General features: G+C 37.3%; 1 protein-coding gene across 4 annotated transcripts in view; it reads left to right on the plus strand.

Annotated features, from left to right (window-relative positions):
- The window catches only part of CAMK2D (calcium/calmodulin dependent protein kinase II delta), a 462,200-nt gene that overhangs the window by 147,754 nt on the left and 296,233 nt on the right, over positions 1 to 18,213 (plus strand). For 2 of the 4 annotated variants that reach the window (XM_089911562.1, XM_089911561.1), the window contains exon 3: positions 11,997 to 12,094. The exons of 1 other annotated variant lie outside the window; for it this stretch is intronic. In XM_089911562.1, the coding sequence (XP_089767688.1) occupies positions 11,997 to 12,094 (98 nt within the window). Of the gene's footprint in view, positions 1 to 11,996; positions 12,095 to 18,213 lie in introns of those variants that run through there. One more of the 4 variants, XM_089911564.1, reaches the window with a different exon arrangement.

Below are 18,213 nucleotides of genomic sequence, written 5' to 3' on the forward strand. Positions count from 1 at the left end.
AGGGGGACTCTCAACCACTACGCCACCAGGGAAGCCCAACAATGCTATTTCTATTGACATGGTCTTTGAAAACTGTGGATCTAGATGTCATACATCTGACAGCTTATTCTGATGCATGTTAAATCCCTAAGTAAAACACACCAAAGGTATGCACTACCCTCTTGTCAGTGTTTTCATGAAAAGGAAATAAATTGGAAATAAAATGCAGAACAGGTAAGATACTTTTTTATTCTGTGTTTAGCCAGACTTAAGATGACCACAATAGAGAATGTTTTCCCTGCTGTCATCTCTGATGCTACATCAGGAGTGGAGATATGTATGCCTTTACTTTTAGGATGCTCTGCAGGATCCTAAATAATAATTATGTTCACAATCCTGTCATCCTTGTTCAGATAAAATGCCACATGCAGATAGGAGTTTTAAATTGCTAGCTATTACTTTTTTCTTTTGTTAAGCCAGAGTATAAGTTTTCATACAGGAAGAGAGAGTTATAGAGGTGTTATAAAATCAGGTTACTGAACTGCAATTATCTAATATTCTAATTAAAGAAATTTATTTTCGGAAATATTTAAGATATGATAGAACATTGTCAGCACCTAGTTCTCTGTCTATACATTAATTAAATCTTCCATAATAAATGGCCATTCACCCCCTAATCACCCATCACATATACACAAAAGATAACATTGTATACTAGTCATTGTAACCATTTTTTATGCCTTGCCCATGTACTTGCATTGGTGACGTACTAAAAAGTTTGTTCTCAATAATTGTCATTAAAAGTTAGTGTAGCTTGGGACTTCCCTGGTAGTCCAGTGGGTAAGAATCCACACTCCCAATGCAGGGGGCTCAGGTTCAATCCCTGGTGGGGGAACTAGATCACATATGCATACTGCAACGAAGATCCCGCATGCCACAACTAAAACACAGCACAGCCTAAATAAATAAGTATATTTTTTAAAAAGTTAGTGTAGCTTAAAACTTATTTTAGAATACTCACTTCATTTAATTTGTGGCTCTTTAACATTTTAGATACTTTTAAAAAATCTCCAAGGGTATTCACCAGACTTGTCTACATGGATTAAAAAAAATTTTTTTTTTAATATTTTCAATCCTTTTATTTATTTTTTTAACATCTTTATTGGAGTATAATTGCTTTACAATGTTGTGTTAGTTTCTGCTGTATAACAAAGTGAATCAGCTATACGTATACATATATCCCCATATCCCCTCTTTCATCTCCCTCCCACCCTCCCTATCCCACCCCTGGATAAAAAATTTACCACTACAAATGAAAAAGGTCAAGATAGTTTAAAATACTACTGTTTAGAAGTGAAAGAATTCTGAATATGTTAGCTACTTATATGTATTTAATATTAGGAAAACATTTTTTATGTTTATTTTTTCATCAACTTAACTCTCTTTAATTCATTATTTTGTTTGTCATTTTCCATAACAGTACTTTTTCTAGTGGAACTAATTTTTCTTCTACTGTATGCTTAGGAACCTGACCTCTCAATTATCTTACTAGATATCCATTAACTAAGTTATCTTTTTCCCCAATGCCAGCACCTCTTACTGAGCTTTATATAGATGAAATCGCATAGAACATATTGTTTTCTATCTGGCTTCAATAAAATGTTTGTAGAATCATCCATGCTGTTTTGAGTATCAGTAGTGGGTTCTTTTTCCTTGCTGTATTATATTTATTGTCTATTCCACCAATTATGGATATATATTTAGATTGCTTCCAGTTTGGGGCTATTAAAATTATACTGATAAGAGCATTCTTGGGTATTTATTTTGTACCATTTTGGTTTGGTGGAAATCTAGGATTTCTAGGTCATAGGGTAGTATATGTTCACCATTAGTAAATAATGCCAAAGGGTTTTCAAAAGTGATTCCACTAAAGTACACTTCTACCGGCTTCACGTCCTTGCCAATGCTTGTGATTATCAGTTCAATTTTGTTTCATTTTAATCATCCTACAGGTGTATGGTTATATCTCACTATAGTTTTAATTTGCTTTTTCTTATTACCATTGAAGTTAATTCTTCTTTTCATCTATTTATTCACTATTAGGGTATCATATTCTGAAGAGCCTGCTTAATTCTTTAGCCGATTTTAAAAACTGAGCTATCTTTTACACTCACATTTATTTGTAAGGAATTCATTATATATTCTGAATACAAGCCTTTTGTCAGTTATAAACATTGTAAGCATCTTCTTTAATTTGTGCTTTGTCTTTTCACTTTCTGGTGGTGTCTTTCAATTAATAGAAATTTTAGATTCCATTGTAGCCCAATTCAGCAATCTATCCTTCATAATTAGTGCTCTTGGTGAACCTTTAAAGAAATCTTTGCCTATTTCAAATTCATGATGATATGTTCCGATGATTTCCTCTGCAAGATTAGTGTTTTACTCTTTAAATTTATACTTACAAATTGATAATTGTGTATGATGTGATTCACCTTGTTTCGTATGATTATTCAACTGACCCAGTACCATTTGCCAAAAAGACACTCCTTTATCCATTGCTCTGAAGTGCCAAAATTTTCAAAAGCCAAGTAACTATATATGTGTGGGTCTGTTTGGGGGCTTGTATCTTTCATTTATTTTTTATTTATTTTTATTTTTATTTTTTACGGTACGTGGGCCTCTCACTGTCGTGGCCTCTCCCGTCACGGAGCACAGGCTCCGGACGCGCAGGATCAGCATCCATGGCGCACAGGCCCAGCCGCTCCATGGCATGGGGGATCATCCTGGACTGGGGCACGAACCCGGGTACTCTGCATCGGCAGGCTGACTCTCAACCACTGCGCCACCAGGGAAGCCCTGGGGGCTTGTATCTTTGATTTACTTGTCTAACTAACCTTGAACCAGTGCCACATGTAGTTTCATGAGCTTCATATCAAGGGTAAATCCTCCACTTTATTCTCCTTCTTCCAGATTATTGTGGTCATTCTTGGCCTTTTGTATTTCCATATAAATTTTATAACAGTTGATCAACTTGCACACACTTACACACGCTCACAAAGCATTGGTATTTAGGTTTGGAATGCATTTAATCTATAAATCAATTTGGGAAGAGTTAGCTTCTTTACAATGTGGAGTCTTCCAAACTATGAGCATGGTATATCATTCCATTTGTTTTGGTCCTCCTTGAATTTCCCTCAATAATGGTTTGGTAGTCTCCTGGGTATAGGTCTTGCATATTTCACTGTATTTACTCCTAGATGTTGAATTCCTATGCCTCTCTAAATAGTATTGTACTTTTATTCTCTTAACATACCTTACTGGAAATTAGAATTCAATTGATTTTTTAAATTTTTGGAAAAACTTTCAAAATTCAGTTACTAAATTCCAATATTTATTTATAAGATTAATTTGAAGTATTTATATACCCAACCATGTCACCTGATACATTTGCTGTCTTTATCTTCCATAAACAAAAATAATACAATTTTTCCTGGGCTTACCTCTTAGCTACAACCTAGCTCCATTAAAAAGAAAAAATCTTACTAATACTGATGCTTTGACTTGTCCCAGTGCTTTCCCAGGTCACTTGAACTTATTCTTTCATTATCACAAGGGTGCAATGGAAACGCTCTGGGCTTTAAAATCAATCACGCCTCAGTTTTAATTCTAGCTTCTACATTTACTCTCTGTTTTGCTTGAAAATGTTACTAAAATTCTCTGTTTCCTCATCTATAAATGGGCGTGTGGTGAGCGACATCTAAGATGGCCCCCAATGATCCCCATCTCCTCCTATTCATGCCCTTGTGTAAAGTTCCCTCCTCTTGAGTGTGGGCTGGGCCTGCTGATTCGCTTCTAATTAATCAAATATGGCAAAAGTAATGGTATGATACTTTCAAGTTTAGGTTACAAAGAGACCATGGCTTCTGCCTTGATTCCCTCTCTTGCTTCCCTATCCACTCATTCTGATGGAAGCTGCTGCTAGGCTCTGAGCTGCCCTATGGAAAAACTCACATGGCAATGAACTGAGGAAGGTCATCAGCCAACCGCCAGTGAGAAAATGTTACCTCAGTCCAAAAGTCAACAAAGGACTGAATCTTGCCAACAACCACATAAGTGAACTTGAAATTGCATCCTCCCTGAGTCAAGTCCTTTCAAGAGATCATACCCATGACTTTCATTTTGCTTACAGTCTTGTTAGAGTCTTTGTGGCAAAAGCACACAGCTAAGCCACCCATAAATGTGTGACACACAGAGATAATAAATGTTTGTTATTTTAAGCCACAAAATTTGGGGATTATTTGTTACTCAGCAATAGGTAACTAATGCAGAGTATAATCCACTACAGAGTATATGATCCTCAAAAGGCATTTACTATTGTTAGTTAGTGGAAAAGTTTTATTGATTTTACACAGAATTTAGAATTCAATTTAAAAAAATGATTCAGGTAATTGAGTAATATAATCTCTGATCTACAAAAGTGTTGAAATGGCCCTCCTAACATCTGTGCTTTTAAATACAAGAGGAACTGGAAATACCTATGATAGAAGAAATATTGTTAATTTTAAAGGAATGGGCTGATGTATCATTTCTAGGTGACCACCCCAATTTCACCATTATACCCATTTGGTTGTGGTGTTTAACCCAAGAAATTTTTCCTCAAGATTAAGTTGTAAATAAATTGTTCTTTGAATCTCATTGCAAAATTTCCATATTACAGAGCAATTGCAGAACGCAAATTTATCATAACTTTGGCATAAAACCTGAGTAATATTCATTAAAAGAATAGAAACTCATAGCTCCTACATGCTGTGGTTCACTTTATATATCCTAGTGCCACATTATTTTTTCCTTCAAACACTGACTATTAGATTTAAATTTAATTTCATTTATTTATGGAATACAGATTTGAGTTCTTTTCTGTGATGTCTACTCAAAAGTAGTTTGGTCCCATTGCACCTTTATTTATTCAGTTTTTTTTTTCTTCCCTAGGCAAGATATGAATTTTTAAAATTTATAAGTACCCACTTTTCTGGACTGTTTTAAGATATTTTACATTTTTAATTAAATTTCTAGAATAGCATTGATAAATAATAGTATTTGAAATATGTAATACATATAAGATTCCTTTGGATATTAATAGACATATAGTCCCTAAGAATTTAATATGAGGGTGATAAATAAAACTGGGAAGGAAAATGAGCTAAACTGTATATTATTACAAATATTTATTGCAATGATTAGATGCTTATATTCTAAATTGTAAAACATAGCCATTAAGTTTAATGGAAATAATCCTACATAAAGCTCTGAGTACCTTCTGACATTTTTCATAACTCTGTTGAAAAAATATCATCTATAATGAAAACTACTAATAAGCTCGTTAAATCATGTCATGATTTCCTTTCTCGTGTCATGATTTTGTCTAATGGGCTTTTCCTTTGAACAAGGAAAGCAACAGATATGTAATGCCTGGTGTGTCCAAGGTAGAAAATGTCATTAAAGCTATCTTTTTGCTTTTGTGCCCTCTTTTTTTTTTACAGTTTTGAAATAGATATTTTTAAAAATACATCATGACTCAGACTATTTCTGAATCAGGGCCTGTGGGTCAGCCATAAAATAACAGCTTTCTTCCCTAGTACATGAGAGGTCTAGATTTTGCCAGAGGCCTGTCTGCCAGCTAACCAGAACTTGCCAGTGCACAGGAAACAGGCCTATTATTTGAAGGTTTGGCTTTTCGTAACTCTGGCCAAAAAATAAGAATCATCAAGACAAAGAAGAACTCAGGTTGGTGGCTAGATTTACTACCTGCCTGCTCAAGAAGTTCTCAGGATTCTTCATCTTTGACAATGCTAGCAAGTAATACCAGTTCACATGAACAGCCAGTTTTAAAAGCAGGGTGCAGCATGGTGACTGTCTTGTTCTATCAATGTGTGTTTTACCTGAATAACACTTCTGAAAACTTTTAGGTGTGTCTGAGATCCTTTAAACACACATGCACACACACAAAACTGTTAATTAAATGAACCTTGCAAATATTTTTGAACATTCCAAAAAAAAGGAACTGCTTAAATGATCTTAGTTTGTTTCAGACTCTTGGAAACATCTGGATGAGTATAATGTATTCCTAGGGGTTACTGGTGTTTTAAACACCCAGTGGAGTTTAAGTGTGTATTTTTTTTTATCACATCATCACATTTAACACCATTTTATTTTCCTACTCTGGAGGTAAAGAGAATTCATTCTTCGTATTTATAAAATGATTTAAGCTTGTGAACTGAGAAACTATGTAAGCATGCCATGTGTTCTTTATATTGCAAATACTAGACATATATGTTTTAACATCTAAACTGTAATTTCACCTTGGTCAATGAGAAAAACTTAAAAAATTCCTGCTTGAGGAGAGTAACTACCTTCCTTAGGGAGTAAATTTTTATCTGGACTTAAAGAATATGCAGGATTCTCCCAGCCAGGAAAGGAAGATAAAGGTATTGTTGGATGGGAAAATAATCCTAGCAAAAGCCTGGAAGAACAAAATTTCTTGGACAGTTAGGGAATCCCTATTTTACAGCTAGAAATACAGGAATGGACAGGTAGTTGGGGATGAATCTTAAGCAGTAAGAGTGTGCATGCCATGCAATGGATTAGGGAATTGATTCTTTGGGAACTGAAGGACAGCAGATACTTTTAAGTAAGGCAGTGACATGTTGCAGACATATCACTGCTTGCTGATAGAGAGGGAGGAGAGAGAAAAAATAATGGTAACAGAAAAGGCCATTTATATGGCTATCTAAACAGCAATGGTAAAGCTATTTGGGCCATAAAAAGTCTGAATTTATTTCCTCTAATTTTCTTGAAACCTCTCTTCCTGACCAGCATTTAAAAAAAATCTTTATCATTCTGACTTTCTATTTGTCTTATTATCTTCAAACTTAAAATCACTATGAACACCAATAGACTTTTCAATTTAATATACCTACCCATGCTATTTCTAAGTTTATATAATCTGGGAATACTAATATGAATCATCATGCTTTAATTTAGCACTGATTAAACTCTTCTTGAATAATAACTTTCTACTCTTGCCCAATTCCTGATGCCATAAACTTTCATTCACATTTATGAGAAATATATTATTTGAACTATGTCAAAGGAAAAAGTTTATTTCTTGGGCAAGTATAATTCACTTGATTTACAAAAGAAATTCTAAGAGAAGGCTAGAGTTTATCCAGGGTCTATTATGAAGCCAAGTGTAGCCGACTGGGCCATCTAATTCTCTGTTTATCCTATCACTCACTGCTGTCTCTCCAACAACCCATACAGATGCCCTCCTTCATCATCGGAGTTCAAAGGCCCCGTACCAACCATAGCACTATGGGGGAACAGGCCAGAGAGCTGAGCTGCCAATTTGAGGAACTGCTCCCGTGAGCAGCTGCTTTTAATTGTGGCCAAAGTTAGGCGGGGCCAAGGCAAGGGCTGGCAGCGAGCTGTGGAGGTTAACTGGAGTCAGGAAAGATAAATTGCAAGGTAGGTACTAGGTCAGGTTCTGAGGCCTAGGCTCTAAGCCAGTCAGCCACAGAGGACTACAGTCCAGTACCTTAGAGAGCTCCATGGACAGGTAGGGTCTGGGAAAGATGTTAATGTCTCACAATAAAATGACATTTATAGAGAGACAAGAAGGAACTGAAGGAGGAAAATCATGCTTTGGCTATCTCTGTCTTGGGCAAAGGTAACAAGCACAAAGGCAGGGAAGAGCAAGGAGGCCAGTATGTCTAGAGCACAGTGAACAAAGCAGAGGGTGGGAGCAGCTGGCCTCGGGGAGGTAGCAGGAGGCAAAGTATGCAGGGCTTTGAGCGTCAGAGAACAGGCTTTGGGTTTCGCTCAGTGCAGAAGGAGATGGCATAATTTGATGTGTTCTTTAAAATTCACACCAACTGCTGATGGAAAATAGATTCTATGTATCTAGAGCAGAAGTAAGGAGACTGTTAGAGACTCTGGCAGTAATTGAGGTGAGAGTTGATGATGTCTTGAACCAGAGTGGTAGCTATGGAGATGTTGAGAAGTGAACAGATTCCGGATATATTTTGAGGTACAACCAACAAAATTTGCTGATGGATCAAATGTGAGATATAGAAAAGAAGCAAGGAAGACTTTAGAGTTTTGCCATGAGCAACTGCAGAGATGCAGTTTTCATTAACTGTGTAATGACTTGTGGAGAAGACCACTGAAAGAGCTGATTTGAGTGTTTGGGGTGGGAGAATCAGGAGTCAGTCTGAGACAAGTACAGTCTGAGATATCTATTCTAATCCAAGTGAAGATGTCAAGTAGGTAACTGGGTATATAAAAGTGAAGATCAGGGGCTTCCCTGGTGGCGCAGTGGTTGAGAGTCCGCCTGCCGATGCAGGGGACACAGGTTCGTGCCCCGGTCTGGGAAGATCCCACGTGCCGTGGAGCGGCTGGGCCCGTGAGCCATGGCCGCTGAGCCTGCGCGTCTGGAGCCTGTGCTCCACAACGGGAGAGGCCACAACAGTGAGAGGCCCGCGTAAAGCAAAATTTTTAAAAAAGTAAGTTTTCATTCAAGCATCAACTTATGTTGGTATGTTCCAACTTTCCACCCCCTGCAAGATGTTCCTCACCCCAGCACCTTTTAACTGAATTCTACATCAGCAGCAAAGGCTGCTGAGAAAGCAGGTGTCTAGTATTTTAAATTAATATAATTGGGAGCAGGCCCATTTCAGAGTATTTTAATTGACTTTACACCATATTTCCAATTCCTACCACCAGAGAGTTCCATCAGTATTTTAAAATAAATCTCATTGATATCTATCCTAGAAAATATACATGATGTTTATATGGGTATTTTAAAACCCCTTGATAAATTTTTTAATGTCTTAAATTTTAGATGTTGTCCATTTTATCAACCTGGCCTCTTTCCAGATATGCCAAGTTTGTGGAATACATTTTTGATCGTCTACTATGTGCAAGGCAGATACTGGTGATACAAAGACAGCACAGCGAATTCCCTGGCATTCAAGTGCTCAAGACTCCACGCTTTCACTGCTGAGGGCCAGGGTTCAGTGCCTGATTGGGGAACTAAGATCCCACAAGCTGCGCGGCCAAAAAAAAAAGAAAACACACACACAAAGACAGCACACATTTCCTATCATCAAGTAATAAAGACTCTAGTGAGATGTACAAGACTACACTTAGTGCTATAAGGGATGCTTAAGTGGTAGATGAAGAAGAATGGAAGTTAACATTTACTGGGTGGCTACTCTAAACCAGATATGGTACATAGAGTATTTCATTTATTATCACAGCAACCCAATGTATTAAATATTATCAGGGAGATTTAAATGGCTTTAATTCAACTACACAGGTATATATGATGAAGCTGGAATACAAACCGAAGTTCACTTCCTCTTGGAATCCTGTAGGTAGGAAAACTGCCTGACTCTCCACCCCTCATTTTCCTGCTCCATGCAGGTCTCACTTGCCTCTAACTACCCATTCATTCAAGCCCAATATTTTTATAACATGAGGCCTTACATGAGAACTCTGTGAGAATCTCTTCCATAGTAGTTTTAGTACAAAGCTATTAAAAATAGCTAAGAATAGCTACTACTAATGATAATGATTTACAACTATTTAGACTCTGTGCTTTAGAGTGTAGCCTCCTGCTACACACACTCATAAGATTAAGTACCTGACCCATCTTTATTTTCCATCCCTTCTAGGTCTCTGACCTTTTCCATCCTAATCTCTCTACTGATATTCTGATCCCTACCACCTGACAGTTCTAAACTCTGAATTTTTCATGTTAACCTTCTGTTTCTTAGCCGACCCCTCCGAACACAAGCTCTTGCCTTTCTGATTTACCATATCAGCCAGTATCATTCTTACAGGGCCAACCCCAAACCCTGACTTCTCCTAACTTACCCTATACCCTCAGCATTCAAGTCTTAGCAGGATTGTTGATTTTACAAAAAGTCTTAAAGCTATAGTTAACAGAATCAGCAAGTAAAGATTAAAGGTAAAGATAGGAATCTGAGATCACAGCTGATAAATTTAGTAATACCTAATAATACCTAGTAACTCTTGTTGTTCCTGTTTCCTGTTCAAATTTTTAAAAACTCAACAGGATAAACTCTATTGAGATGTGTCTCGTGGTTATATGAGAGAATCTGATGATCATATTTAGTCTAGACAGAAATTGTTGGGTGTTAAAAGAGTTAAACCCGGGTAAGCACCTGAAGGTTCTTTCAGAGTCTAGTAGTTTTGGCAGTTTAGCCAATGAAACTTAAGTGCCATTCTGTCAGAGGTTGTAACTCACAGAGTTAAATTCCAGTTTTGATAGAATGGCCTCTTCCATAGGCTAATTATCTAATGAACCAACTACTGCTCCATTTACCTGTAAACCTCAAGATATGCCTATGAAGCATCAAATGAAGTGAAGTTTTGCAAATTATCTGCATATCTGGATGTGAACCACCCAACTATATAATTCAAGACCTAGTGTTTTATGTTTTACTGGATTTAGTTATTTTACTGAATACCGAATCATCTGAGTTAGTTGGCCACTTGCCCTTTTTTTGGGGGTGGGCGGGAGGCATGCCTAGCAGCTTGTGGGAATCTTATTTCCCCAACCAGGGTCCCGGCAGTGAAAGCGCCAAGTCCTAACTGCTGGACCACCAGGGAATTCCCTAGTTGGTTACTTGAATCAAGGTAATTAAAAAAATGCTTTACCTATTAAGGACCTATTCATGACACTGGCCTTTACAACATCCTTTGTTCCAAAAAATACTTGCTGCTCCTCATGTTTCTTCTCTTGTCTCCCGCATACAGTCAAGTTACTGTCACATGTACAGTACCAACAATGGAATGTTTTGATTACTGAGTACGTAGTTGGAATCCTTTTATTGACCCTGATGTTCCTGTGAATGACCCAGAAAATAAGAATAAAGAAATAGGATGCTGTTTGAGGATGTGCTCAAATCTTTCTCTCTCCAGAATGACAGAGAGCCCCTACTCTGGCCTTGCACACCTAAGCTATTACCAATGAAGGAAGTTTCTATGATTTTCATGTGCCATGTCGGACGCAAGATTCACATCAGGGATCCTCTGGGATTCTGACTTGGGCAAACTCAACATGGGCCATGGATATTCAACAGCTCTCACTTTAGGGAAGAAGAGTGTTACAAAGTTAAATGTGCATAAGGCTACTTGGTCTCCCATATTCTAAAAAGTGTGCTTAATTTAAGTAATTTAGAAGCAAAATAGAGTTTCATATTTTATTATCTATGTCAGAATTTCTGTGAAACTTCATGACATTCTAGGACATTTCCATATTTCTTTTTGTCTGGGTGGAATTAGTGTTTGAGAGCTCTTTGCATATTCCTAGCTGAGCTTACCCTCAGAGTACAATTTGCATATTTTGTCCTGTAAACCAAAGTTAGTTTTGATCAAATTTGAATTATATCAGCCATTTTTCCTTTTGTATTATTTTACTCTCCAGAAAGATTTTTTTAAACAGTCACACTAATAAACAGTAAATATTACAATAAAATTAACAACTTTCATTTTCTCTATTTTTGTCACTGTGGTGTTAAATCTGCACTGGCAATAATTAAACTCCTAGATCTTAGAAGTGTAGGATGAGAACATAAATGGAATCCGGACAGCAATTTGATAGAACTGAAAGGCTTTAGTATCAGGTAAACTAGGACCGATTCCTGGTTTTACATCCTCCTGACTGCATAACCTTTGAGACTGAGTCCCAGCTTTCTTGCTTGTAAAATGACAATAGTATCATCTACTGTTATGAACTGAATGTTTGTGTCTCCCCAAAATTTATGCATTAAAATCCTAACCCTCAATGTGATAATATTAGGAGGCAGGGCCTTTGGGAGGTAATGAGGCCATGAGGATAGAGCTTTCATGAATAGGATTAATGCTCTTCTAAGAAGAGGCACACACGAGGCAACTTGCTCTCTTTCTCTCTCTGCTCTTCACCATGTGAGGATACAATGAGAAGGCCATCTGTAAACCAGCAAGAGGACCTTCATCAAGAACCCAACCGTGCTGGTACCCTGACCCCAGACTTCCAACCTCCAGAAAGGTGAGAAATAAATGTTTGTTGTTTAAGCTACCCAGTCTGTGGTATATTTGTTATAGCAGCCTGAGTTGACTAAGACAGCTACCAAATCAGGATTGGGTATATACAACATGCTAGTATAGTGCTCACCCATAGGAAACTCTCAGCAGTTAGTCATAATAGTAATACTGCTGAAGCAGTCTTTTAATTCACTTTAAGTCACTTTTTTAAAGCTATTGAGCACTTAATAGATCTTAAGTTTGTTACCGAGTTGTGTGGTTATGGTCTACTTTGTAGTACGGATACAAAGTAAGCCACAATTTGTGACTCAAGGTGTTCAGTGTGTATTGGGAGAGACAGGTAAACGATTACAATAAAATGTCATACAGGTTCAAAGAGCTGTTTGTGCAAAGTGATTTGGGTTATAGAGGAAATGACTAACTATGAGATGTGGAGGTCTGGAAAGGTTCACAAAGCAGGGGACTTTTGGGCTTAGAGATTCTGTAGGAGTTTTTCCAATAAATGGAATTACTTAGTAGAGAGGGCCCTTGATGGGAAGCAAGGGGAACCGAATTGCTACTTTTCTCCAGCAGCATAAGGCCCAAGATCTCCATCTACCCCTTGCTCTAAAACCCCAGGGATGAGACTATGGCCTCACCACCGTCCCACCTGCAGCTGCAGGAAAGACCGGCCACCCCATGATCTTTAAGTACTGTGTCCTGTGTCTTCTTCCCATCATGCCTCCAAAACCAGTTTTCCTGTATCACCCATGAGAAGTGCACATTTCTCAGATCACTCAGTTTCATGCACCCTGCTCTCAGCCCCGCTAATCTGATCACACATCGCCCAGACCCTTGGTCATCTAAGCCCTTCTGCCCAAACTTACTTCCTGTCATCAAAAGACTCCTCTCCTTCATTAACCTCTTCACTGAGCATTTTCTTTGGAGTTTTGCTGAATTTTGACTTGGCTCCTGAAAACACTGCTTTCCCTGGAGCCCTTCAAATGAAGGATTTATTTTTACTTTTTCCTCTCATACTCTAAGTATCATATATGCCTGGACCTTGAGGTAAGTTTTTGTTAGGAAAGAATGCTTTCAATTATATTCCAATTTCACTAAGACTCTCTGGGAAATTTATCAAATAACAATTGTAAAATTATTGTACAACTTTACAATAACTGTAATTGTAAAATAACCTAATATTACAATTGTTTAGAAGTAAAGATTCCAACAAATATTAAAACTAACTTTTTTTTAAACTAACTTTAATTATAACATTTTTTCAGCACATGAGATCCATAGAGTCAGTGTGTCTATTTCCCTTTTCAAAATTTACCAGAAGCCCTAAACGAAACGTCCATCAGTACCATTAGATTGCAAATTTTAAGCCCTCTAGTGGTCAACGCCATGTTGCTCAATCTCTCAGACTGAGAGTATTCTTCAAAGATAAAAAATTACTATAACTTATAAAAATATTTCCACCAAAAGTTGACAGGTCATTATCTATGTCCCCTAAACAATGTACTATGTTTGAAGCTGAATAATTCACTACATCAAAAAAAGTTGTTGAATACTAATGTTAATTAGTTCTTAAAATCATATATTTATCTTTATTAGAGTAAAAAAAGAATTGAGAAACCAAGATAAACTATCAATATTTCTGGGATTTCCCTGGTGGCACAGTGGTTAAGAATCCACCTGCCAATGCAGAGGGCAGGGGTTTGAGCCCTGGTCGGGGAAGATCCCACATGCTGCGGAGCAACTAAGCATGTGCACCACAACTACTGAGCCTGCACTCTAGAGCCCCAGAGCCACAACTACTGAGCCCGCATACCACAGCTACTGAAGCCCACGCATCGGTTGTTTCACCACAATGAAGAGTAGCCCCTGCTCGCCACAACTAGAGAAAGCCTGTGCGCAGCAACGAAGACCCAATGCAGCCAAAAATAAATAAATAAATAATAAATAAATAAATAATTATCAATACTTCCTGACTTGGGTGTGGATCAAATATTTTAGTGACACATGAATTTATTTTTTTATTATGGTATCTCATATAGGCTTCAGAACCAGATATGATCACTTATTATTTATATGTGTGGCTTACAGAAGCTAATAAATATTTCTGTTTCAGTTTCTAATAGGTTTTTTAAAAATCTAGATCATAATTTCTACTCTATAAAAATTATGGAAAGGAAACAAGATTAAAATGTATATTTTGACTAGTATACTGCATGGAACAGAACAGGTGCTCATCAAATCTCTAAAATAATCATGGTAGTGTTACTTTTTTTTTTTTAATTTTATTTATTTATTTTTGGCTGTGTTGGGTCTTTGTTGCTGTGCGTAGGCTTTCTCTAGTTGTGGTGAGCGGGTGTTACTGAAGCTTCTCATTGCAGTGGCTTCTCTTGTTGTGGAGCATGGACTCTAGGCGCACGGGCTTCAGTAGTTGTGGCTCACAGCCTAGGTAGTTCTGGCTCACGGGCTTAGTGGCTCCGCGGCATATGGGATCTTCCTGGACCAAGGATCAAACCCATGTCCCCTGCATTGGCAGGCGGATTCTTAACGACTGTACCACCAGGGAAGCCCTGTTACTTTTGAGTAATAAAGGAAATTCAGATATTTCTCTCATTTCTTACAAAAATCATACTCTTACTGTAATTACCTGATTAAGTCTAAACCCAAGTACATTTTATGTGTGCTTAAGTAATAATTATTCCAACTTTTAGGTTGTAGATGACTTAATAAGACAGTTACCTTCTTTCAGAATTCTATGATTTAAATTTTTAAGTTTAACACACATACCAGCGTGCCACTTTTTAAAAGCAAGACTAAGTCTCAAGGACTAAAGGCAACATTAGATGATTTGTTTTAATTATTAACTATAAGTAATTGCAGTGATTCTATATAATTAATTTAAATAAAAGAAGTAAAAAGAGATGTGACAATGTTAATATATGGAAATACCACCTGATTTCTCTCAGCTCTAAAAAAGTAAATTAGCTTTCTGATGAAATTATGTGCTATTTTGTTAGTTATGTTTTACTTATAAAATATCCTTGCTCCATTGTATGATTGAGTACATGTAAATACTATAAAAATAATACAAGATAGCCTTCATTCATGTTCTTTCCCCAAAGAGAACACAGACATTTTTACTCATGGGGACCAGGTGATCAGTTATCATATTCCACTGTAAAGCCACCAGGTCAAGTTTTAGTATCCTTCACGTGTAGGGCTAGACATCTGTTTCTATTTTCTTAACTCCATCCCTCTGCCAAAATTAGATCTAAAAATGTCTAAAAGTAATTCTCTAGGGTTCTACTTATAATAGAAAGGAAGTAAGATTGCCATTGCCAGATAAAATGAAGGTTACCCAGGTCAATTTGTTTCAGATAAGCAATGAATGATCATTTAGTGTATATCCCATGCAATAATTTTTTTTTTTTTTTTTTTTTTTTTTGCGGTACGCGGGCCTCTCACTGCTGTGGCCTCTCCCATTGCAGAGCACAGGCTCCGGACACGCAGGCTCAGCGGCCACGGCTCACGGGCCCAGCCGCTCTGCGGCATGTGGGATCTTCCCGGACCGGGGCACGAACCTGTGTCCTCTGCATCGGCAGGCAGACTCTCAACCACTGCGCCACCAGGGAAGCCCCCATGCAATAATTTATAGTATATCTATGTCCCAAATATTACATGGAGCATACTTATTATTTATTATTCATTATTTATCTGAAATTCATACATGGGGCATACTTATTCATTATTATTTATGTGAAATTAAAATTTAACTGGTGCCCTGTATTTTTATTTGCTGAATCTGGTAAACATAAGAGGAAGACAAAATTTATTTTGGAGAAAATATATAAAACAAATACTTCAACAACCATACCTCATATTTTAATTGAAGAATCAATGGATCTCCAGCCCCCTAAAAATGCAAAGCCAACCCATAAAGAATTTTTATGTATATGGAGAGAAGAAAAGAAGTAGCTCTTCCTCCAAATCTAGATAGTTTCTACTGCTCCTGGCATACTTTCCATTCTGATATACATCTCATAAGTTGACTCTTAGGAAATCTCTAAGAGTTAGAGGGTAGTGGGCAGTCTGAGTTATAAAAATTTAGAGGTGTTGAGAATAAATGCCCTACCCACCAAAGACTAACAAATTCACAGTTTTAAAAAATATATCCTGGGCTTCCCTGGTGGCGTGGTGGTTGGGAGTCTGCCTGCCGGTGCGGGGGACGTGGGTTCGTGCTCCGGTCCGGGAGGATCCCACGTGCTGCGGAGCGGCTGGGCCCGTGAGCCATGGCCGCTGAGCCTGCGCGTCCGGAGCCTGTGCTCCGCAACGGGAGAGGCCACAACAGTGAGAGGCCCGCGTACCGCAAAAAAAAAAAAAAAAATATATATATATATATATATATATAAAACCTTCTGAATCACAGCTAATTGAACCAGAATTGGGTACCATATTCAATCAAAATCTCTTTACTAGGGATTTGTAGTTTGAACCGTATTCATTTTCTTTGTGTGACTGGACCTGAAATATGCAAAACCACGGCATTTGATAGCGTCTTCACTTACTCATATGCTGCCTTTTAGAAACTAGAAATCACCCTTTCTAGGACAACTCAACCATGAGGGTTCACAGCCTGGCTAGCAGAGCTAGACTGTATTTTAGACTGTGTCGAAGGCTGCACACCCTTGTGCAGTCAGCAACCTGTACAAACTTATGGGATTGCCTTGCCACTTTATGCCATGCAAAGTAAAAACTACAGCACAGAAAGAGGTGTAAATGAAAGATGGAGTAAGAAAATACTGCTAGCTCTTTGATGTTTTTCCATTTCTAAATTCCAAACCTCTCTGAGACAAAAGATTATTTCTCTTGTGTTTTGTAAAATGTTCTTGAATTTTTATAATAAATTCTTCGATTTTGCTTAAGGTGATTCAAGCTCATTCTTGACACTTGAAAGCAGAAAATTGTAATTAGTTACATAAATATTGGTTTTAAAGTAATGTCTTAGGAATCACTGGCAGATTCTACAAAATTCTGGCACTAATCTATATTCAATTGACATTTGAATACACCAACATGCCTTCCTTTTATTTCTGGATTGATCTTGGCTTCAGAGGCTGATGAATTCTTCAGTGAACAAAAAGGATTGCCTTCAGTTGTATCCAGAATTAATTTAATTTGCATTCACTTCCTATGCATAATAAGCTCCTCAGGCTGGACTATAAACTGTGTTGTTTGACATAAAATGCCTTTTCCTTCACTGGAACAATTTGTAAATACAGAATTGGAGAGGTGGTAGAGAAGGAATCAAAAGTTATATAAAAACAGTGTAATGACGTGAAGGCAAAAAAAGAAACAGAGGAATAAATAAGAACAAGGATGGAACAACTTGGTACCTCTCTGGGAAGTAGCTTATAGCTCATCAGCTTTTTGTTTTGTTCTGTTCTGTTTTGTTTTGTTTTTATGAAGGCGGAGAAAAGCTCTGCTTTTTCATAAACATCTTGGGTCTTCACAGAGCCATTTTCATAGACATAAGCATCTTGGGTCTTCACAGAGCCATTTTCATAGACATATTTACTTTCCTTCCAGGTGGCCAAATAGGGAGTTATTTTTTTGCTGTCTTTCTGTCATATTACATGAGAGGCAAACTCACTCTAGCACATGGTTCATTACAGACATCTTTTGTATAATCATGTGTTGACAAGCATCCATTTCACACATCATCCAGGGGATGTCCCCGCCATTATTTGTTGTGAGGTAGATAGTTTTCCTTCTTATCTCACAACAAATAACAGTGACAATCACAGTTCGGGTTACATAAATACTTGGCCATTACAGAAATTACCATTTCTTCAATTTGAGCTAAGAAATTTAGGATAGGTTAAAGTCCCAATAATTATTTTCTTGTACTTCTACTTAATCTCATTGTATATCAATAAGAATCCTGAGATTAACTTCACTGGATTGACTTTAAAATTTTTTCTGATATATAGTCACATATGAAACAAAATTTTATTTTTTATTCAGTGATTATCTGATTTCTGCATCTTTGTAGTATCATATATTAAATTCTTAGAACAGGCTTTGGAATCCAGGAGACCTAGATCAAATGACAGCTCTATTTGCCTG

Source organism: Delphinapterus leucas, chromosome 5 (genome assembly GCF_059928025.1).
Source record: "Delphinapterus leucas isolate spDelLeu-1000000601 "Yukka" chromosome 5, BTC_Dleu_Yukka2, whole genome shotgun sequence".
NCBI lineage: Eukaryota > Metazoa > Chordata > Mammalia > Artiodactyla > Monodontidae > Delphinapterus > Delphinapterus leucas.